The sequence below is a fragment of the Mesoplodon mirus genome (assembly GCF_964341445.2).
Source record: "Mesoplodon mirus genome assembly, chromosome: 13".
NCBI lineage: Eukaryota > Metazoa > Chordata > Mammalia > Artiodactyla > Ziphiidae > Mesoplodon > Mesoplodon mirus.
The window spans coordinates 8,137,874-8,159,148 of record NC_138989.1 but is presented as its reverse complement, the minus strand read 5'-3'; the positions used below and the strand labels follow the sequence as shown (position 1 = coordinate 8,159,148).

The window sequence follows — 21,275 nt, the reverse complement described above, 5'->3', positions numbered from 1 at the left end:
TGGGTATTGGGGCTGAATGATGGGTACACAGGAGTTCATTATACTTTGTCTATTTTTTTTTAAGATTTTGTGATCAAATAGAATTTTTGTCTTAGTTATCTACTTTATACATATGAGTGTATACATGTCAATCCCAATCTCCCAATTCATCCCCCCACCCCCCCCACCCCGTCTGTCTACTCTTGTTACTTTTCAAAATTCTCTCCAATCAGAAGTATTTTTATAAATTCCAGCTGTTACTAGCTCTATGGCTTCAGGGACTCACTTACCCTTTCTAGACTTGGACGGTCTTTATTCGTAAAACGGGCCCTTCAATGTAAGAGAGTCTAACACCACGTCTGGCACATGGTAGGGTCTGCAACACATTTACACACCAGCTACTAAGCAGGTATGGAAAGGTCCATGTGGCTCTGAATACAAAGTGAAGAGGGTCCCAATCAGACAGAAAGGGAAAGGGAGCTCTTTCTCCCCCATATGTGGACTTCTCAGAGAGACCACTTTCAGCTCTGAAGCCACAGCCCCATCCAGGTTCTTTATGCTCACTTCAAGAGCCAGGCTGGAGGCATAGGTACCTGACTTTTTCTCCATCAGTGATGGCTCACAGGAGACCCCAGAATGAGCAGTGGGAGCCTCAAGGGCCCCTGGGACAGTGCCTAGAGCCCTGGACTGAGCCCTAGTCCCAGCAACCCTGACTGAACCTGCTCTAGGCCTCAGCTGCCTCACATGAAAAGGCAGGAAGAAGTTGGCCTTTATAATTTTTTTTTTCGTTGCCGCAGATCTCTTCCTTCAAACAGAAGCTTTGATGAGAGCCAAATACATAAATAAAAACAAGCAGCTCAGGCTGAAGCGGGAAGGGGGTAGGCATTCAGAATTCAGAGCTGGATTCCTGGGATTTCCCTTTGAAAACCACTGGGTTAGGTCATTTTTAGGTCCTCTTCCAGAGCCAACACACTGATTTTTAGCCTAGTTTTTTTTCTAGTTACTTTTTATTGGAGGATAGTTGCTTTACAATGTTGTGTAGCCTAGTTCTTAAATACTCAGATCATATCCCTTAAATATGAACTGGGCAGAGTAGAAGGAAGGAAGAGGGAAGAGATGGAAAGGCTTGCCCAAGGGGTCACTGGGGACACTTGAGGCCTGCCAGTCCCTTACAGTCTGAGCTGGGAGATTAAGCACCAGGCCTCCATCTTCTCAGGTTCCAGTCCGGTCTGCCACTGGCGGCAAAGGGGAGCTGGGCATAAGTGCTGGGTCTCTGAGCAGGAAGCTCAGCCCCAGGCAGGAGGCAAGTGGCCCAAAAGGACAGAAGGGACACATGAGTGCTAAGAATGGAATGCGGTACTCCAAGCTCTGGGGAGCAGCCACCCCTGGGGCAGGTGACAGGGACAAGGTGCCTTTTGGAGCCTGCAAGGGATCCACAGCGCTGAAACTCAGGCTCCTGAAGTCAAGGGGTTACAGGAGAAATTTTCCACGTCAGAGCGGTGGCTGGGGTTCCTAAGTAGGCCACCTGCTCAGCAGCAGCCCCTCCCCTCCTCATTGGTTCTCTGAGCTCACAGGCTACACACACATCCAACAAATTCCAGCTGCAGAAATTAATCCGTGGCCCCATGGCCCTTGCTTTGAAGGCTCCCTCAGTCAGTTCCAAGAGCCACGGGCTCAGAGCCGGAAGGAGGCTGTGGAAAGTCACCTTGAAGGCTAACAGAAAGCCTGCACGGGCACTGACCCCAAACCCCCACTGAGCCCGCTCTTCAGAGACGGCACACAAGTGTCCCACATCATAGTTCTGGAACGTTCTCTATCATCCTCAAGTTTCTGGACTGTTTTGTTTCTGCTCCTTGGGAATATCTCCTCATCCACCTCGTAGAGCCAGAGTTTATTATCAAGAGCACCGGCCACGGTTCAAACACTGCTCCACTGCTTCCCAGCAGTGAGGCCTTAGGTATATCCCTGAACCTCTCTGGGCCTCAGTTTCCTCACCTGCAAAGTGGAGATAATAGGACCCACCCTAGTGGCTTCACACAATTATTGGAAGCACTTTGTAAACTTAAAAGTGGGGATCCTAGTGAAAACGCTGTCCCAAACTGAAGGTGCAAGGGAACAGGACAGAGAGGACACAGGGCTGAGTCACTGCACAACTTGAGACAAATCACTTCCCAGATCTAGGCCTCAGTTTCCTCTTTGTGAAATAAGAGGATGCTTGCAAAGGTCCGCAGGTTTTCCCTAAGCACTAATATCTTCTGACCCCCTCACCTTTTAAAATTATCCCCAAGACAGGGAATTCCCTGGTGGCACGGTGGTTAAGGATCCGCCTGCCAAATGCAGGGGGCACCGGTTCGATCCCTGGTCCGGGAAGATCCCATATGCTGCGGAGCAACTAAGCCCACGCACCACACAACTACTGAAGCCCGTGTGCCTAGAGCCCGCGCTCCGCAGCAAGAGAAGGCACCGCAACGAGAAGCCCTCACACTGTAACGAAGAATAGCCCCTGCTCGCCGCAACTAGAGAAAAGCCCGTGAGCAGCAACGAAGACTCAACATGGCCAAAAGTAAATAAATAAATAAATAATTTTTTAAAAAATGGGGCTAGTGATAAATAGGGTTTTATGTGATTGGACAAAAAAAATATAAGAAAGATCTTCAGCTTATAACAAGATCTTAGTAAACAGTAGTTAACACTATTATTTACACTGAGGGCCTACCCCACAGGGGAGTGATTCCTATTAGGCAAATAATGGGCAGAAGCAAATACAGTTTCCCTAGGCCCCGAGCACAATCAAAATCAAGGTTTTGGTTATAGAGCATTAGATTTCTAGGAAAAGGGAAACAGAACAAATCAGTGAGGCGGGTGTTTCTCTTAGAGAGAATACATCATACCTGAGAACATAACTGAACCCCTCTGAAACCCTCCTCCCGTGGGATTCTCAGCTCTCCTGACCTCATGTACCTTCCCCTCCTAGCATTTCTATCTGTCCTGTCAGGTGGATGCCTCCCCCACATAGCTGTCCAACCTTAACATCACTGCTGAGCTCAAATTCAAAGTGTCTAGAACTGAACTCATCTATAACCCCACCCAAGTCTACTTTTCCTCTTGGGTTCTGTTACAAGCATCACTTCCCAACTGCTGACATTCAAACCTATGTTTGAATCTGATGTGCCATCTACTGTCTGGGCAACTTACAAGTAACTTCTCTCCAGGCCTCAGTTTTCCTCACGTGTGAAGTGGGAAAGCAAGACTAAGGGAGTTCTAAAAACTCTTCCAGAGTTTAAATTTTTTTATTTTATTATTATTATTGGCAGCACCACACGGCTTGCGGGATCTTAGTTCCCCAACCAGGGATTGAACCTGCATCCTCGGCAGTGAAAGCGCAGAGTCCTAACCACTGGACCTCCAGGGAATTCCCTAAAATTTTTTGAAGTCTATGATTTTAAACCAACTTTAAAAGGTCTAGGAAGGAGGGAGGGATAAATTATAACAAAGGGAGCTATATCCAATATCTTGCTTTTTTTGTTTTTTTATTTTTTTATTTTTTTTAATCTTCATTGGAGTGTAATTGCTTTACAATGTTGTATTAGTTTCTGCTGTACAATAAAGTGAATCAGCTATAAGTATACATATATCCCCATATCCCCTCCCTCTTGAGCCTCGCTCATACCCTCCCTATCCCACCCCTCTAGGTCATCACAAAGCATGGAGCTGATCTCCCTGTAATATGCAGCAGCTTCCCGCTAGCCATCCATTTTACATTTGGTAGTGTATATATCCAATATCTTGTAATAACCTATAATGGAAAATGTATATATATATATATATATATATGAATCACTTTGCTATATACATGAAACTAATACAATATTGTTAAGTCAACTATACTTCCATTTTTATTTTTTTTTATTTATTTTTTTGCGGTACACGGGCCTCTCACTGTTGTGGCCTCTCCCGTTAAGGAGCACAAGCTCCGGACGCGCAGGCTCAGCGGCCATGGCTCACGGGCCCAGCCGCTCCGCGGCACGTGGGATCCTCCCGGACTGGGGCACGAACCCGCGTCCCCTGCATCGGCAGGCGGACTCTCAACCACTGCGCCACCAGGGAAGCCCTACTTCAAATTTTAAAAAAAGATTAGGAACTTCCCTGGTGGCGCAGTGGTTAAGACTCCGAGCTCCCCATGCAGGGGGCCCTGGTTTGATCCCTGGTCAGGGAACTAGATCCCACATGCATGCCACAACTAAGAGTTTGAATGCCACAACTAACGAGCCTGCCTGCTGCAACTAAGACCCAGAGCAACCTAAATAAATAAATACTAAAAATAAATATTAGTAAAAATAAAAATAAGGTCTGGGGGGGCAAGGATAAATTGGGAGACTGGGATTGGCATATACACATTATTCTATATAAAACAGATAACTAATAAGGACCTACTGTATAGCACAGGGAAACTCTACTCAATACTCTGTAATGGCCTATATGAGAAAAAGAATCTAAAACAAAGTGGATATATGTATACATATAACTGATTCACTTTGCTGTACACCTGAAATTAACACAACCTTGTAAATCAACTATACTCCAATAAAAATTTTAAAAAAAACAACAAGTTCCAAAAACTAAAATAAAAATAAGGTCTGGGGACAAATCAGCTACCTTTGATTTCTAAGGAGTGAGAATTTAGTCTTCTCCCTAAACACAGACAGTCAAGGGCAGAGCCCATGTCTGACGAGTCTCAGCACCTCCCACAGGGCCAGACACAACACAGACACCTGGTAAATTTGTGAGTGAAGAATGAATGGAGGGGGCTTCCCTGGTGGCGCAGTGGTTAAGAATCTGCCTGCCAGTGCAGGGGACACGCGTTCAAGCCCTGGTCCGGGAAGATCCCACATGCCATGGAGCAACTAAGCCCGTGCGTCACAACTACTGAAGCCCGCATACCTAGAGCCCGTGCTCCACAACAAGGGAAGCCACCACAATGAGAAGCCCGCGCACCGCGACGAAGAGTAGCCCCCACTTGCCACAACTAGAGAAAGCCCGTGCACAGCAACAAAGGCCCAATGTCATAAATAAATAAATAAATAAATCATTTATAAAAAAAAAGAATGGAGGAGGGTTAGGATTAGAGTAGGAAGTCATAAAGCAAAAGCATGAGCTTTGGAAGCACCCGGGGCTGGGTTTGGATCCTGTCTCCACCGCCCACTAGCTGTGTGAGCAGCTCCCTCTGAGCTTCAGATCCCCCATCTGGAAAACAGAACATAACACTTACTTTATGATTACTGGTGAGGACAAAATGAGGTCATATGGTAAACATACAGTAAAAGATAGGTGATTACTATTCTAATGGGATGAATAAATTAATACTGAATGAGGTGATTTGTCATGAAGATTTTTTAAGAAAAGGGGCCAAAGAAAGCATCAGTTGGCTTGGGTACCCTCATTAGACAGAAATACAATAAAGAGGTAGTATGCAAGTCTCCCCATAGCCATGGGCCCTCCCAACCCTCAGTGCCATAAGTACAGACAATGAGTGGGGACACTGTACTTTATGGATACATTTTCTCAGAGGGTTTAAAGCATCTTCAGAGACAACAAGAATTATCTCTTCCCCAATCTCCCTATCCCCCCAACTCCCAACCCATAGATGTGAAAATATCCCAGTCTTTTGACGTGAACTCTCCAGAATAGCGATCCTGGGGGTGGGGGGCACAGATTACAGCATCAAACAGACCCACACAAACGCAGTCACCTGATTCACAACAAAGTCACCTGATTCAGTGCCATGGGGAGGGGATGTTTGTTCAATAATGGTACTAATCAACTGGATAGTTATATAGGAAAAAAAAAGGATCTTGACCCCTATCTCATACCAAACACAAAAATCAATTCCAGATGAACTACACATGTACATGTGAGAGTTCAAACCCTAAAGCTTTTCAAGAAAAACATATGGATATCTTTGTGATCTCAGAGTATGCAAAATTTTCTTAATTTGATGAGACACAAAACAAACTAATGGACCAGAAAGAGCTAAGTGTTCTATGTTAAAATTAAGACTGTCTGTTAGTTCAAAGACATCTTTAAGAGTGTGAAAAGTAGGAGATGATTTTGGAATATGTACTAACATCCAGAATACAGAATACAGAAAGAACCTTTATGTTATGGGCTGAATTGTGTCCCCCAAAATTTATATGTTGAAGTTCTAACCCCCAGTAACTCAGTAAGTAACCATATTTGGAGATAAATTCTTTAAAGAGGTAATTAAAATGAGGTCTTTAGGGTGGCCCCTAATCCAGTAAGACTGGTGTTCTCATAAGAAGAGGAGATTAGACACAGATACAAACAGAGGGAACACCATGGGAAGACACAGGGAGAAGACAGCCACCTATAAGCCAAGGAGAGAGACCTTCAGAGAAACTTAACCCTGCTGACACCTTGATCTTGGACTTCCAGCTCCAGAATTATGAGAAAAAAAATTTCTGTTGTTTAAGTCATCCATTCTGTGGTACTTTGTTATGTTTGGCCCTAGCAAACTGATACACCTTACAACCAATAAGAGACAATCTTTACCATAAACAAAACAAAAAGACAACCTGCAGACTGGGAGAAAATATTCACAAATGATGAGACCAGCAAGGGCTTAATTTCCAAAATATACAAACAATTCATACAACTCAATATCAAAAACAACAAACAAACCAAAAAAAAAAAAAAAAAACAATCAAAAAATGGGCAGAAGGGCTTCCCTGGTGGCGCAATGGTTGAGAGTCCGCCTGCTGATGCAGGGGACACAGGTTCGTGCCCCGGTCTGGGAAGATCCCACATGCCATGGAGCAGCTAGGCTCCTGTGAGCCATGGCCACTGAGCCTGCGTGTCCCGAGCCTGTGTTCTGCAATGGGAGAGGCCACAACAGTGAGAGGCCCGAAGACCTAAACAGACCTTTCCCCAAAGACATACAGATGGCACGTGAAAAGATGCTCAATATCACTAATTATTAGAGAAATGCAAATCCAAACTACATTGAGGTATCACCTTACACAAGTCAGAATGGCCAGCATCGAAAAGTCTACAAATAATAAATGCTGGAGAGGGTGTGGAGAAAAGGGAACCCTCCTACAACATTGGTAGGAATGTAAATTGGTGTAGTCACTATGGAGAACAATATGGAGGTTCCTTAAAAAACTAAAAAATAGGGGCTTCCCTGCTGGCGCAGTGGTTAAGAATCCACCTGCCAATGCAGGGGACATGGGTTCAATCCCTGGTCCGGGAAGACCGCACATGCTGCAGAGCAACTAAGCCCATGTGCCACAACTACTGAGCCTGTGCTCTAGAGCCCAGGAGCCACAACTACTCAGCCCACATGCCACAGCTACTGAAGCCTGCATACCTATAGCCCATGCTCCACAACAAAAGAAGCCACCACCATGAGAAGCCCGTGCACCACAACGAAGAGTAGCCCCCACTCCCTGCAACTATTGAGAAAGTCCGCGCGCAACAAAGACCCAATGCAGCCAATTAATTAATTTATTTATTATTTTAAAAAAGAAAAAATCTTAAAAAAGAAAAAAAGGGACTTCCCTGGTGGCACAGTGGTTAAGAATCCGCCTGCTAATGCAGGGGACACGGGTTCGAGCCCTGGTCCAGGAAGATCCCACATGTCGTGGAGCAACTAAGCCTGTGCACCACAACTACTGAGCCTGCGCTCTAGAGCCTACGAGCCACAAGTACTGAGTCCATGTGCCGCAACTACTGAAGCCCATGTGCTCTAGAGCCCGTGCTCCGCAACAAGAGAAGTCACTGCAATGAGAAGCCTGTGCACCGCAACGAAGAGTAGCCCCCGCTTGCCGCAACTAGAGAAAGCCCACATGCATCAACGAAGACCTAACACAGCCAAAAAATTAATTAATTTAAAAAAAACCACTAAAAATAGAGTTACCATATGATCCAGCAATCCCACTTTTCTGGTATATATCCAGAAAAGACAGAAAGCTCTATTTAGAAAAGATACATGTACCCCAATGTTCACAGGAGCACTATTTACAATAGCCAAGACATGGAAATAACCTCAGGGTCCATCAGCTAATGAATGGATAAAAATGTGGGGTGTGTGTGTGTGTGTGTGTGTGTGTGTGTGTGTGTGTGTAAAAATATATATATATACACGCATACACAAAATGGAATATTACACAGCCATTAAAAAGAATGAAATAATGCCATTTGCAGCAACATGGATGGACCTAGAAATTATCATAGTAAGTGAAGTAAGTCAAAGACAAATATTATATTATATCAATCATACATGGAATCTTAAAAAATGATACAAATGAACTTATTTACAAAACAGAAACAGACTCACAGACATAGAAAACAATCTTATGCTTATCAAAGGGTAATGTGGGGGAAGGGATAAATTAAGAATTTGGGATTAATAGATACACAGTACTATATATAAAATAAATAACAAGAACCCACTGTATAGCACAGGGAACTATACTCAATATCTTGTAATAGCCTGTAATGGAAAAGAATCTGATACACACACACACACACACACACACACATATATAGGTATAACTGAATCACTTTGCTGTACACATGAAACTAACACAACGTAAATCAACTATACTTCAATAAAAAAATTTTTTTTAAATAAGAAACAATCTTTAAAATAATGAAGAAAAGTCTTGATCAAACATTTCATAAAAGAAGATATCCAAATAGCAAATAAACATATGAAATGGAGCTCAATTTCATCAATCATTAGAAAAATGCCAAGTGCAACACAGTGAAATAGAACTATACTCCCATCAGCATGGAGGCATGACTACAATGAACATGATGAACACACCAACTCTGGGTAAGGACATGGCGCAATCAGAACCAGAACAATCCGCTGGACAACTACTTGACAGGATCTACTAAAACTGAACATATATGTAAATTCTGACCCAAGCAATTCTGCTCTTAAGTATATGCCCAACAGAAATGCATCCATTTGTTCACCAATCATGCCTAGAATGTTCATAGCACTATGCATACAACCTTAAACTGGCAGTTACCCAAGTGCCCACTAATAGCATGAATAAATCAATTGTGAAATAATCACATAATGGAAAACTACATAGCAATGAAAATAAATCATCTACAACTGCACACAACAATATGGATGAATCTCGTAAACACAAGGCTGAGTGATAAAACGCCAAAACCAAAAGAGGACAGACACCCTGTATGATTCCACTAACACAAAGTATGAAAACAGGCAAAATTCATCCACACCATTAGAAGAAGTCAGGACAACAGTGGAGGGAGTGACTGGATGGGAATTCAAGGGGGGTTTGATCCTGGGCTTCCCAATACCCTGGTGTGTTCAATTTGTTAAAACTACACATTTTAACTACAGGATTACTATATGTGCACTTTTCTATAGGTATATTAGACTTCAATAAAAAGCTTTCATTTTAAGCGTACAGTGCCAAAGAAATGGAAGTGCCACTTTTTGTTTTGGTTCTTTAGAGGTGAGGAGATAAAAACAGAGGCTAGATGCCTGTCTTCCAGTGGGCAGATAAACAGGGCTGAGAGAGAAAAGCCCAATTTTAGGAGATTAGAGAGGAGTCTGTAGCCCCAGGTTGTGGCCTAATAGCTGGCTGTGCACCACCCGCTTCTCAGACAGTTGTCTCCCAAGATACAGGGCCTGGGGAGGGGACAAGAGGCTGGAAGACAGGCTGAGATCCTCCACTAACTTCAAGGGATGGTCCAGCCTCCCCCATACTCTGCCATCCACAGCAGAACTTTCATTTGTGGGAATTCCCTGGTGGTCTAGTGGTTAGGACTCCACGCTCTCACTGCCGAGGGCATGGGTTCAATCCCCGGTCGGGGAACTAAGATTCCGCAAGACATGCGGCATGGCCAAAAAAAAAAAAAAAGAAATCCCATTTGTGTTAGGGACATGGTTACGTCACCCAGCAACCCTGAGGAGTCACTCCTTCCCCATTCTCAGTCCACATGGTTCAGCTGGGCCGGGTGTGGGGTTTTGCTCCCCATTTTTGCTGCCATGTGGGGAGAAACTTGCCGGAGAATGAAGCAGAAAGAGGAAGCAAAATAAAAGGGAAGCAAAAATGCAAAGTAAGAGCCAAGACCTTGAGATCTTCTTGGAGCACCTAGATCTAGAAACGCCTAAGGTCACATCCTGAACTTATTACATAAACCGTTGAATTCTGTTTTGCTTAGGGCAGATAAGCGAGTTACATTTGTCACTTATGTCACTATGACAAATCTTCCCCTTCGCCACTCTCCAGAAGCCTGTGTGCACTCTCAGTGGGAATAATCCTACCTGCTGCTAACTGCCATTACAGGCATCCCTCACGGTGCTATACCTTTACAAAGCACTTTCATATTCACCAATCCGTTCGATCATTACAGAAATGCCAAGAGACGTAGGCTGCAGGTATTACTATTCCCACTTTTTTGGGGGGTTTTTTGGCCGCATTGTGCGATATGCGGGATCTTAGTTAGTTCCCCAACCAGGGATTGAACCCGTGCCCCCTGCACTGGGAGCAAGAAGTCTTAACCACTGGACACCAGGGAAGTCTCACTATTCCCGCTTTCTTTGCCATCCTAGACTTTTTTGAGAGCTGGCAAGGACGTCAGGACCATCTAATTGAATCCTTTTGCTCTCACAATGAGAAGAATGAGGCTCAAGGAAAGAGGCAGCCTGGATACAACCAGGGAATAACAAAACTACAAAGGGCTTGAAAATTCTTCAAAAGCACGAGGGCAACATTACTGAGACTGTGATGTTCCCTGATCCCCAGATTTGAGAATCTGGCTTTAATCCTTGTCCATAAAGAGAACTTCATCGGATCCACATCCTTCCATTAGAATAATAATGGGGACCATTTCGTCATCCGCCATAATGCTAAGCATTCATTCATTCTCTTACAGGATCCTTCTTTGAGGCAGGTTCTGCTCTCAGCTCCATTTTGCAGCTGAGGAGTAGCTTGCGCCAAATCACTCAGCCGAGTAGCAGAGCTGAGTCCCAACAACAAAGGCTGGGGGTGGGTTGAGGCACCAGAGAGAGTCACCTGTGCCAAGATTTGATTTACGGGGTCCATTGCCCCATCTTCTGCTCACTGCTGGAAGGCTGCCTCCTTCTGTTCTGATGTCCACTTCCTTCAGCATTTCTAGAATCCAGCTTTTAAAAAAAAATCTATCTCCTGAGCAAGCCCTCACCAGTTAACTGAGATCCTTCTGTCAACAGCAGCACCTCCTTATAGCCAACTGATCCTCCTTCTTCTTTTTCTTTTTTCCCGCCACATGTCATGCGGGATCTTAGTTCCCCAAACCAGGGATGGAACCCGCACCCGCTGCAGTGAAAGTGCTGAGTCTTAACCACTGGACTGCCAAGGAAGTCCCTGGTTCTCCCTTCTGAGTTAACACATCTCTGGGTCAATAATTCAGGCTGGGGACTTCCCTGGCAGTGCAGTGGTTAAGAATCCGCCTGCCAATGCAGGGGACATAGGTTCGAGCCCTGTCCGGGAAGATCCCACGTGCCGCGGAGCAACTGAGCCCATGCACCACAACTACTGAGCCTGCACGCTAGAGCCCGCGAGCCACAACTACTGAGCCCGTGCGCCACAACTACTGAAGCCTGCATGCTAGAGCCCGCGAGCCACAACTACTGAGCCCGTGCGCCACAACTACTGAAGCCTGCACGCCTAGAGCCCGTGCTCCGCAACAAGAGAAGCCACTGCAATGAGAAGCCCACGCACCACAATGAAGAGCAGCCCCCACTCGCGGGAACAAGAGAAAGCCACGGGCAGCAACAAAGACCCAACACAGCCAAAAATCAATTAATTAACTTTAAAAATAATAATAATAATTCAGGCTGGATCTCTGCACACCTACTGGTCAGCTGCCCTCATTCTCCATACAACCACAAGAGTCAGCTTTTATAGAACTTAAATCAGATCACATTACTTCACACCCACCAGGATGGCTAGCATCAAAAAGACAGACAAACACACACACAGACACACACACACACAAGACAGACAATAACAAGTGTGGGTAAAGATGTAGAGAAATTAGAACCCTCGTATGTTGCTAATGGGAATTTAAAATGGCGCAGCTACTTTGGAAAACAGTCTGGCAGTTCCTGAGGAGATTAAATGTAGTTACCCTATGACCCAACAATTCCCTTCCTACATATATACCCCAAAGAAGTGAATATGTATGTTCATACTAAAACTTGTACATGAATAGTCATAGCAGCATTATTCATAATACCCAAGAAGTAGAAACAACTAAAATGTTCATCAACAGAGGAATGCGTAAACAAAACGTGGTCTATCCATATAACGGGATACTGATCAGCCTTAAAAAGTAATAAAGTACTGAGACATGTTACAACATAGATGAACCTCGAAAACATGAGGCCAAGTGAAAGAAGCCACACACAAAGGACCACATATTATGATTCCACTTATATGGAATATCCAGAAGAGACAAACCCACAGAGGCAAAAAGCAGATTGGCCGTCAGGGGATGGAAGGAGAGGGGAACTGGGAGGTACAGGGCTTACTTTGGGGGCGAAGAAAATGCTCTGGAATTAGTTAGTGGTAATGGTTGCACAACATTGTGAATATATTAGGAACCACTGGGGAATTCCCTGGCGGTCCAGTGGTTAGGACTCGGCACTCTCACTGCTGTGGCCCCGGTTCAATCCCTGGTCAGGGAACTACGGTCCTGCAAGCCAGGCAACGTGGCCAAAAAGAAAAAAAGAACCACTGAATTGCACACTTTAAAATGGTTAGATGGTGAATTTTATGGTATATGAATTCTATCTCAATTTTAAAAATATTTTTAATTCCCCCCCCCAAGAAAATAATCAGATCACAAAGCTACCGCCTCACCACACTTTAAAACTCCCCAGTGGCCTCCCATCACCCCAGCAGTTAAACCCATATTCCCCACCAGGACCTAGAAGGTCCTACGTGGGCCTGACCCTGCAACTTCTCCCACCTCTCCTACTACTTCGTCCCCTCTCTCCTTCCATTCCTCCCCCACCCTTTGCCCTTGTTCATTCCTCCATCTGGAATGTTCTTTCCCACAGCTGGCTTCTCATCAGTCAGGTCCCTGTCCAAATGTCCTCATCACCTCCACCCAGAGGCCCTCCCTGACCACCCCCCACCTAAAACAAAACACAGCTCCAGCAAGCTCCATCCCATTACCTTGCTTTACTTCTTCATATCCCTTATCACCCTCTGAAAAGACGTAAATTTTTTTAAACTATTTATTTCTTTGTTGCCTGTCACTCCAACCAAGAGGGCAGGGATCTTGTCTGTCCTGCTCACAGCTCTGAATTAGCCTACCACGTAGGAGCGACTTGAGAAACACTTCTGGAAAGAATGGATGTATTGACCAACTTCCTGTAAAATCCGAAAGGCAGCCCACTACCTGGTCAGGAGTCCGGGGCACTCAGTGAGTCCAGCCAAGCTCTGTAGGTGCTCAGTGCCAAGCCCTGCCCTAGACGTGTCTGGAACCCTGAGGAAGCAGGAAGAATGATCCCTCCCCTTGAAAGTTCTGAAAGTCTTTCAGGGGTCACACAGCACCCAGTGTTTACCCAGCAACCCACAAACAAACGCAAAGGAGAGATCTAAGATTGCCTTGATGACACCCAAGCTGGAGGCTAGGGTCCAAATCAGCCTCCTAAAACCGCACTGGCAAACACCCTCTAATACAGCTTCTTACGGCTTTGCAATCCGACCTGTTCTCCAGAATGAGACGGTTGCAGCTCACACCTGCTCCTGCCTCCTCTCATGGGGACTTTCTTTTCAGAGGCAGTTAAATATCCAAAGAGGCAGGTGGTACAGGCCTCATCCCCCGCCACTACCACGCCCCCCCAATTCAGCATGTCTGGGCCATGCACACACAGCAACTTACCCACTAGGAGTTTGACATCTCGGACTGTGAAATCAGGGTCAGGCATCCTCGAAAAAGAGGAACACAGACATTTGATGAGAAGAAATAACAGGGTTAGACCCAACAATGGGGGCAGAGGGAGGCCATTTTTCCAAGAGAGTTGCCTGGTCCTCATGCTGGGAATCCAAAATGGGATAACTCAGCGGGAGGGTCACCCCCCAAACCGGTCAGCAGCTTCCTCACCTCAACGGCAGACCAAACCCCTCACTCTCCCTGACACCTGACCTCAGCGTAGCTACAGAGAAGAGGATGGACAACCACTGTCCCCCTGCCACTTATCCAGGGAAGACTGAAGTGTACTGTCAAGGTAAGCGCCAGAGTTGGGCGTTCAAACACTTGCTTTCTTTTAGGGTGGGTAGCCCTCTCTGTGGCTCCTCTTCTAGAAAATACTCTCCGTAAGGAGTTGTATGGAGGGTGGGAGGGACCCCTTTTAAGTTTAGAGGAAAAAAAAATATATCGCACCAATTCCAGGGATTTGGTGACACTGGCTATGATGACTGTGATGAGATGCACTATTAATTAATAGTGATGCCAAAGGTTTAATTTCTGTTGGTAGGAATGACTGGCAGTAGATGCTGCGGAGGGAGGGAGGCTGTGATGAAGCCCTCGGCTTCCTCCCCCACCCCTGCCCAAGGGGCGGAAACCTGTTCTTCCAGCCAGCCTCCGGATGGATCTCTCCCCCAGCGGAAGCTCTGAAGAGAATGTAAACCAGACAAGACCCCATGGGAGGCAGGTGCTGGGGAGAAGAGGGCCTAGCATCCTAGGAAACACACCCTCCACAGAAAAGGGCCCGTTTCCCACATAGTGCAAGTCTGAGTAGAAACTATGCATGTAGGCGTCCTGCCTCTGGGCCCAGAAGCTGGCCAAGCCCTTTGCAGCTCAGGCCCTGACTCAGTGTCCTGATTCAGGGGGAGGACACAGTTCTCTTCGGGAAGTCACTGCGTGTAACTGGGGTGGGTCAGGGGAACAAGTCCACGCTGTTTACTCTCCATCCAAATTCTCTGAAAATCCAGACTCATCTTTAAAGAGTTTTTCCCCTCTGTCAGGCCTTGAACAAGGAGATACAATCCCCAAATAATGAAGAAAAATCCTTCTCAGAGATGAGAGGTAAGGAAAAGGGTGGAAGAAATCCATCCCAAGCAACAAACTGTGTTAGGGAAGCAGACAGGGGAAGAAGCAATTGGTTTCAGCAACTTACTTAATTCCCAGGCCATCCTTTTCTCGAAATATCAGGGGAACTCTGAGAGCCTCTCTCTGCACGTACTCATAGTTGAAATCTGTTTGGAGATTGGAATTAAAACAGGTTGGTTAAGTCCTGAAGGAGCAAATGAACCATGATCCATTGGTTAGGGGAAGAAAAACGATGGAGGAAGCGGCAGGGGTTATACTAGATGCAGGCACCAGCTCACAGGGCAAGAGCTCCCTAGAAAATGACAAGGAAATGGATAAGGCAAAGCCCAAGAGAAGCCAGGCCAACTCTCAGCTCATCTGCCTGCTCAGTCATTGCCTGCATGCCCCACGGGGCAGAACTTGTCAATGAACAGCCCAAGGCTGGAGAGGACTGGGGAGGGAGCCTCATGAAAGAGCCCCACACAGCCCAGTTATCACTGCTCGAGAGGGACTGATGGAGAAACACATCCCAAGCTGAGCTCAGAAAGTAAAGGAACTGCAAAATTGAAGAATGCCACCTGGGAGGATCTGAAGCCCCAGAGAGGAGGCTGGGAGGAGGGTTCTCATTGAAGCTAAGCATCAGGGAAGATCTTATTGTAATATCCTGCATGGTGAAGGGGAGGGGGGAAAAGCCGGTTTCCCTGGAAACTGTGTATCTGGTGCCAAAATAACTAGGGAACTGGGCACAGCTTTGCTGTCTTAATAGTGAAATTCTGCTGCAGCCATCAGAACACTTGCTTCAGCTGGATAACCAAGAGGGATGCTCCCCAGGTGAAGGCTGTGTGAAGGGGGACATAGTGAGGCCTGAAGAAAATTCCCCGCGTAGTTTTTCTGTCTGACTGACGCTTGTCTAGTGTAGACCCCCAACATCCTTATGGAAAGCCCTAGAGCACGAAGGAAGCCTTAGCTTCCATCCTCCTGAGTTCTAAAAGTAGGGGATCTGACCCAACCATATCCCTAAATATGGAGGTGAGGGAGATGGAGATAAATCCTCATATCCCCAAATCCTCAGGTAACTGAAGCAATTCACAAAGGCACAAGCCCTCCCTGGCCAGTCAGAAGGGAGATAGAGGAGATCCCAGGCCACTGAAGCCCCTGCCCCAGGGAACAGTTCACTAGGGCAGCTTAGGGGAGTGGGGGTAGGGAGAGGCCAAGGCAACTCTGCTCAGAGGAGAGAGAACAAAACCAGAGCTGGGGAAAGTCCTGACCTTAGCAGCTCAGATCCCCAGGAGCTCCCAGTGAATGGGGATTCCTAAGGATTTAAAGGCAGAGAAGTTTAAGAAGCTTCTATTTTGAATCCAGGCTAAGGGCTCCTTCTGTTTCTCAGCTCCTCCCTCGAGTTTTGGGGCAAGATCTGAATTAACAACCAAAACCCCTAGAGCCCTCTCCCTTGAAAGGAGCCTGGACAGCAGATTTAAGGGCTCTCCCTCGCTGGAAACCCCCAGCCCACCCCATACACACACACCCAGAGTCCACCCCCAGGGTCAGCTTCAACTTCCTCAAATGAGCCTGAGAAAACAGTGAGATCCTGGGCAGAGAATTCCTCACCAATGACCAGGAAGAGCTGCATACTGCTTTCTCCTACGATCCGCCAAACGACTCAAGAAAAATGGGGAAGGAGAGGAATTAAAATCCCATTTGTGCTAAGGAAATTTAAATGTAGTTGCGACTAGACCCCTGAACTGTCTGGCCTCTGGGTGCAATGCTCTTAAGACCTGGCAGGCTAGAAGAAATTTCTTCTTCCCTCCTCTCACAACTACCCCCTACCACCGAAGCCCGGCACTCCAGGAAGCAATGGGCACAAAAGAGAAACTTCAAAAATGCAAAGCTAGGCGGTCTCTCCTAGGGGCTAACCCCATAGCCCTAGCCACTCAACCGGAACCTGGAGGCGGGAGGCGCTTCCCAGTTATCAGCTCACTGAGGGTTGGGAGGGTTTTCCAAGGGGGAAGGGGATAAACAAAATGGGAACAGAGTAATATAAAGGAAACCCAAATGTCTGAGGGGCAAAAATGAACTTACAAACCCCAGAAGGGCATAGGGAGATGCCTAAGTAGGCAGGGCAAATCCAAAACCCCAATCCCACAGGCCAAACCAGGGGCCTTGCAGGCCTTAGACCCAAGCCAGACAGAGCATCACCTCAAAGTCTGGAAGACACTCCCAGACACTTTGCTAGTACCAGGGTCAGGGAGATAGGCCCTGAAGGTCTCAGGCTAGGGTGACATTCCCAAACCCCAGAGGCTTCTCCAACTTCTGCTCTAAACTGGCAGGGCCCACAAGAGGGACAGAGCTCTCAAGGCCTCAGTCCTGGGAAGAGACCCTGTTTCCCAGGGGGGGCGCCCCAAGTCTTCACCTCAAACTGCCAGGGGGCAGCCTGAAGCCTAACGGGGGGATAACCCCCTTACCCACAGTCCCCACTTCAAGCATCAGGGCTGCAGGGCTAGAGACCTCAGGCTTAAGCGGGGGCCAGCCAACAACTCCGGGTCACCCACCCTGCTCCCATCTAGCACGGCTCACGAGGTGATGGAGCTCAGCAGACCCCAGGCCTGAGGAGGTGTCACTAAGTGACCGGGGCGTCCCCAGCGCCAGGTCCTAACTGGCAGGGCCCGAAATGGCACGGGGTTTGGGAGGCTACAGGCCTGGGGGTCCCCCACCCCAATGCCCCTGGGGTGCCCCAGCCCCGCTCCAGCCCATCGGTTGCACCTTGTGCAGCGCAAGGAGCTGGGCCGGCTCCGGGAGGGGTAGAACGCGGCGCACCCGCCCTCCATCTGTCCGCCCGTCGGTCCCCAGGTCCCTCAGTCCGCCGGGCCCCTGGCTCTCCCCACCCTGGGGCTGGTGGTGGGCGCGGGCCGGGCCTAGGCCCACGCCCGGCCCCGGTTCCCGCCTGCCCTCCTCCCTCGCCACCCAGCCCACCCCACCCCCCCCCAGTGCTCGGCCTCGTTTCGTCACCGGATCCCCTGGAATGGGGGACGCGGGCGCGAAATACGAACCCAGCCACCGGCAGCTCCCTCCCCACGTGCGCTCGGGCCGCGCCGCGGAGGACTGCCCGAGGAGGGGGCGCCTCACCTTTGCCCTCCATGGCGTGCACGAAGTCCCCCTGGTACAGCTGGCTGCGCAGCTTCTCCTCCAGGCTGAAGCCGCGGACGCTGACGATCTCCTCCACGTCCGACAAGTCCTCGTTCTCGTCGTATCTCTGGCGGTCAATCGGGCGCTGCAGGGACCCAAACCAGAGAGCCCGGGACATTACTGGGGGAAGTGGGGGTCGCCTCTCACCCTGGGCCCAGCTCGAACAGGTGCAGGAGCCGCGCGCCCCCTGCACCCCACCACTGCGACCGGAGCAACTTTGCGCAAAAGCCAAAGATGCTGAAAATGGGGATAATGAGAGGGGCCCGCGCCCCCAGGGTCAAGCTGCGCCCTAAACAGGGCACTCCCCTCCTGCATCTTTGGAGGCCATGGAAGGGATATCTGGGGGAGCCTCCCTTGCCCCCCACCCCCGAGAGGTGTTAGGTTTTGCCCACTCGGCCGGGAGCCTGGTTATGTAACCCGCGAGGGGGGCTCGGCGCACGGGCTGGCGGGGCATTTGTAGGCCCCGGGAGGAGCCGCCGCAGCGCCCGGCTCGGCGCTAACAGCAGCCCTGGCGGCTGCAGCGGCAGAGCCGGGAAGCCGGAACCGGGGGCCGGCGGCATTTCTAAGACTGGAGCCGCCCCCGAGCTACGGGGGAAGCTGGAAAGCTGAAATGGAAGGGCTGAGACCCCAGCCGCCCCCGCCGACCGACCGCCAGTGCAAAAAGAGGAGATGGGAGGGGGGGTTCGGGGCTTGGGAGGGGGAGAGGCAGACGGCCCGCCACAAAGCTCCTATCGGAGACCCCAAAACGCACCAGCAGCTGTCTCATCTCCCCACAAGCGCGCGCGCACACTCACTTCCTAAGGAGAATCCCCCGCCACTCCCCGCATCCCCTGCCTCCTCCCTCCACCGCCGAGCGCCCAGCCCCGCAGCCCCCCAGATTCCGGGCGAACCCCGAGCCCGCTGAGCCCCCCCCTCCACGCCTTTCCCCGCTACCACCTCCCCACTTAAGTGTCTGAGACTCTGAGCCTCACAAGGGACTGGAGGAGTAAGCTGCTTGCTTCCTTTTGCATGCAATTTATTATATTTTTTTCCGGTCCTCTTGCAAAATACAGAAAAGGAAAGAAAAGGCAGCAAGAAACAACAACAAAAAAAATAGATCTATCATATACCAGATACAGATTTGGAAAAAAAAAAAAAAGCTACACACCAATCTTCTTCCAGAGTCTTTCTCTGCCTCCATTTTTTTAGGAGAGTTCACCAATTAATTGTCAACACTCCTGCCCCCTGCATTTTGGCGGAGGGGGGAAGGAGGGAAGACCAAAGAAAACAAATCAAAAAATAAATAAATAAAGCTAGCCAGAGCCGAGATCTACAAAGTTTTGCACCAACACTTAAGCAGATCCGTTTGCAAAGTCCTAGGAAACCATTTTCAGCAGTTGTGGGGGGAGGCGTCGACGTCATAATCCCCGGAACGTAAACATTGTTGCCGATCGCGCTCCGAGCCCGCGGCCCGGCTTAGGGGGGGGGCACTCGGCCCGGGATGGGGGTGGGCGGGGGCGGTGGCCTGAGGAGGTGTGGGGCGGGGAGGGCGCCCGGGAGGCACCGGGCGCCGTTAGCGCCCTGGCATCGCTGTTTTGTTGTTGGGTCACGAGTGCGCCTCTGCACGCAGGCGCCGCCGCCGCCCGGGAGTTGTGTGCAGAGCTGACTTTTGGAAGGGCTGAGTTGCAGGCGGCGGGCGCATCCCGGAGATGGCGGGGCAGGGAGGAAGGGAAGGAGGGAGGGGGTGGGGAGGGAGGTGCAGATTTGCACGGCTGGCCTCAGCGGGAGGCGCGGAAATGCAAGTCGAGCATGCTGGAGTGAAAGCCCCCGGGGCCTGGCACCCCCCAAAAACGACCTCCCACCTCAATCCCTGCCCCCATTGCCCACGGCCCCCATGGGCTACCCCTCTTCCTCTTCCTTCACTCACCCCACCTCGTTACCTACGTGGCCGACCCAAATTCAAAACAGTTTGTGTATATATAATTTTTTTTTCTTTTCTACTACGTCTTTTTTGGGGGGGATCCTCTCTAGATCCCCATAAGCGGACCTGCCATACGGAGGAGGCATTTGGGGGCTCAGGAAGAAATTAGCGCAGCTCCATACCTGTACGGACTGCATAGCTTTTAAACTCCTGGACTCAAAGATAAGGATCCACATACACACAGGTACAGGAAATACAGCCAGACCAAAGCCTTTTCAGACCCGAGCTGACCGGAAGACGTTGCCTTTCATTCATTCACTCTGCCCGCGTCTGTGGAGTCCTTTACTAGGCGACAAGCCCTGGAAGAGAAGTTGGACATTTTTTAAAGGTCCCTGCGCTCGCCAAGCGGAGGAAATAGATGCTCAGGAGTGAACTACCGAGAGAATCGGATCTGGCGCCTCCTAACGCAGCTGGCAAACATGCGAAGGGTAAGCCCTTATTGGCGGTTTACAGGAGAAATGTCGGTGGAAAGGTGCAAGGCGCTGGGATGGGGCGCGGGGAACTTTGGGCACCCCTTGATTAAGCCTACAGCGCTTCTTGGCGGAGGTATGGGCACCCTCTATACAAATACGGAATATCATTAGATCTCGGTATGCTGTCCACATACCTCGTTCACTGTGACCACCCCCAAAACTGGAATCCTAAACGTGTTATCCTGTAAGTCCATGATGAACAACAGTCAGGTCGACTTTGGTTGTGAGAAAAGCTGGCCCTACACATTCTTCCAGCCCAACTAGGCCTGATCTTGGAGGTAAAGATCACGATGAGATGACATGGCACCAGGGCTACAGTAAAAGAGCCTTATACCTGCTCATAGCAGGCTTTGCAAACAAACTTCCCATACTTTTAATTTTACTTCTCTCATGAACCCTGTGGGATAGTTGGAGCAAATCATTTTGCAGATGGGAAACTGAGGCTCAGAGAAGTTTTGAATCTGGGTGATTGCTTTACCCCCATATCCTCCCCGTGTCAACACAGTGATCAGACAGATAAGTGGAGAGGAAGTGGCTTCCCCATCAGAGATCATATGTGAGCCGTCTGCGTAAGAGACAGCTTCCCC

The 21,275-nt window shown here is 48.7% G+C and overlaps 1 protein-coding gene across 1 annotated transcript in view; it reads right to left on the bottom strand.

Moving 5' to 3' along the window:
- KDM2B (lysine demethylase 2B) overlaps positions 1-19,714 on the bottom strand; it is a 123,537-nt gene extending 103,823 nt beyond the window's left edge. The window contains exons 1-4 of the mRNA XM_082640940.1: positions 19,403-19,714; positions 18,196-18,340; positions 15,161-15,239; positions 13,924-13,970 (exon numbers count right to left, since the gene is read on the bottom strand). Of these exons, the coding sequence (XP_082497066.1) occupies positions 13,924-13,970; positions 15,161-15,239; positions 18,196-18,340; positions 19,403-19,435 (304 nt within the window). The 5' untranslated portion in view covers positions 19,436-19,714. The remainder of the gene's footprint in view (positions 1-13,923; positions 13,971-15,160; positions 15,240-18,195; positions 18,341-19,402) is intronic.
- Between the last annotated feature and the right edge of the window lie 1,561 nt (positions 19,715-21,275).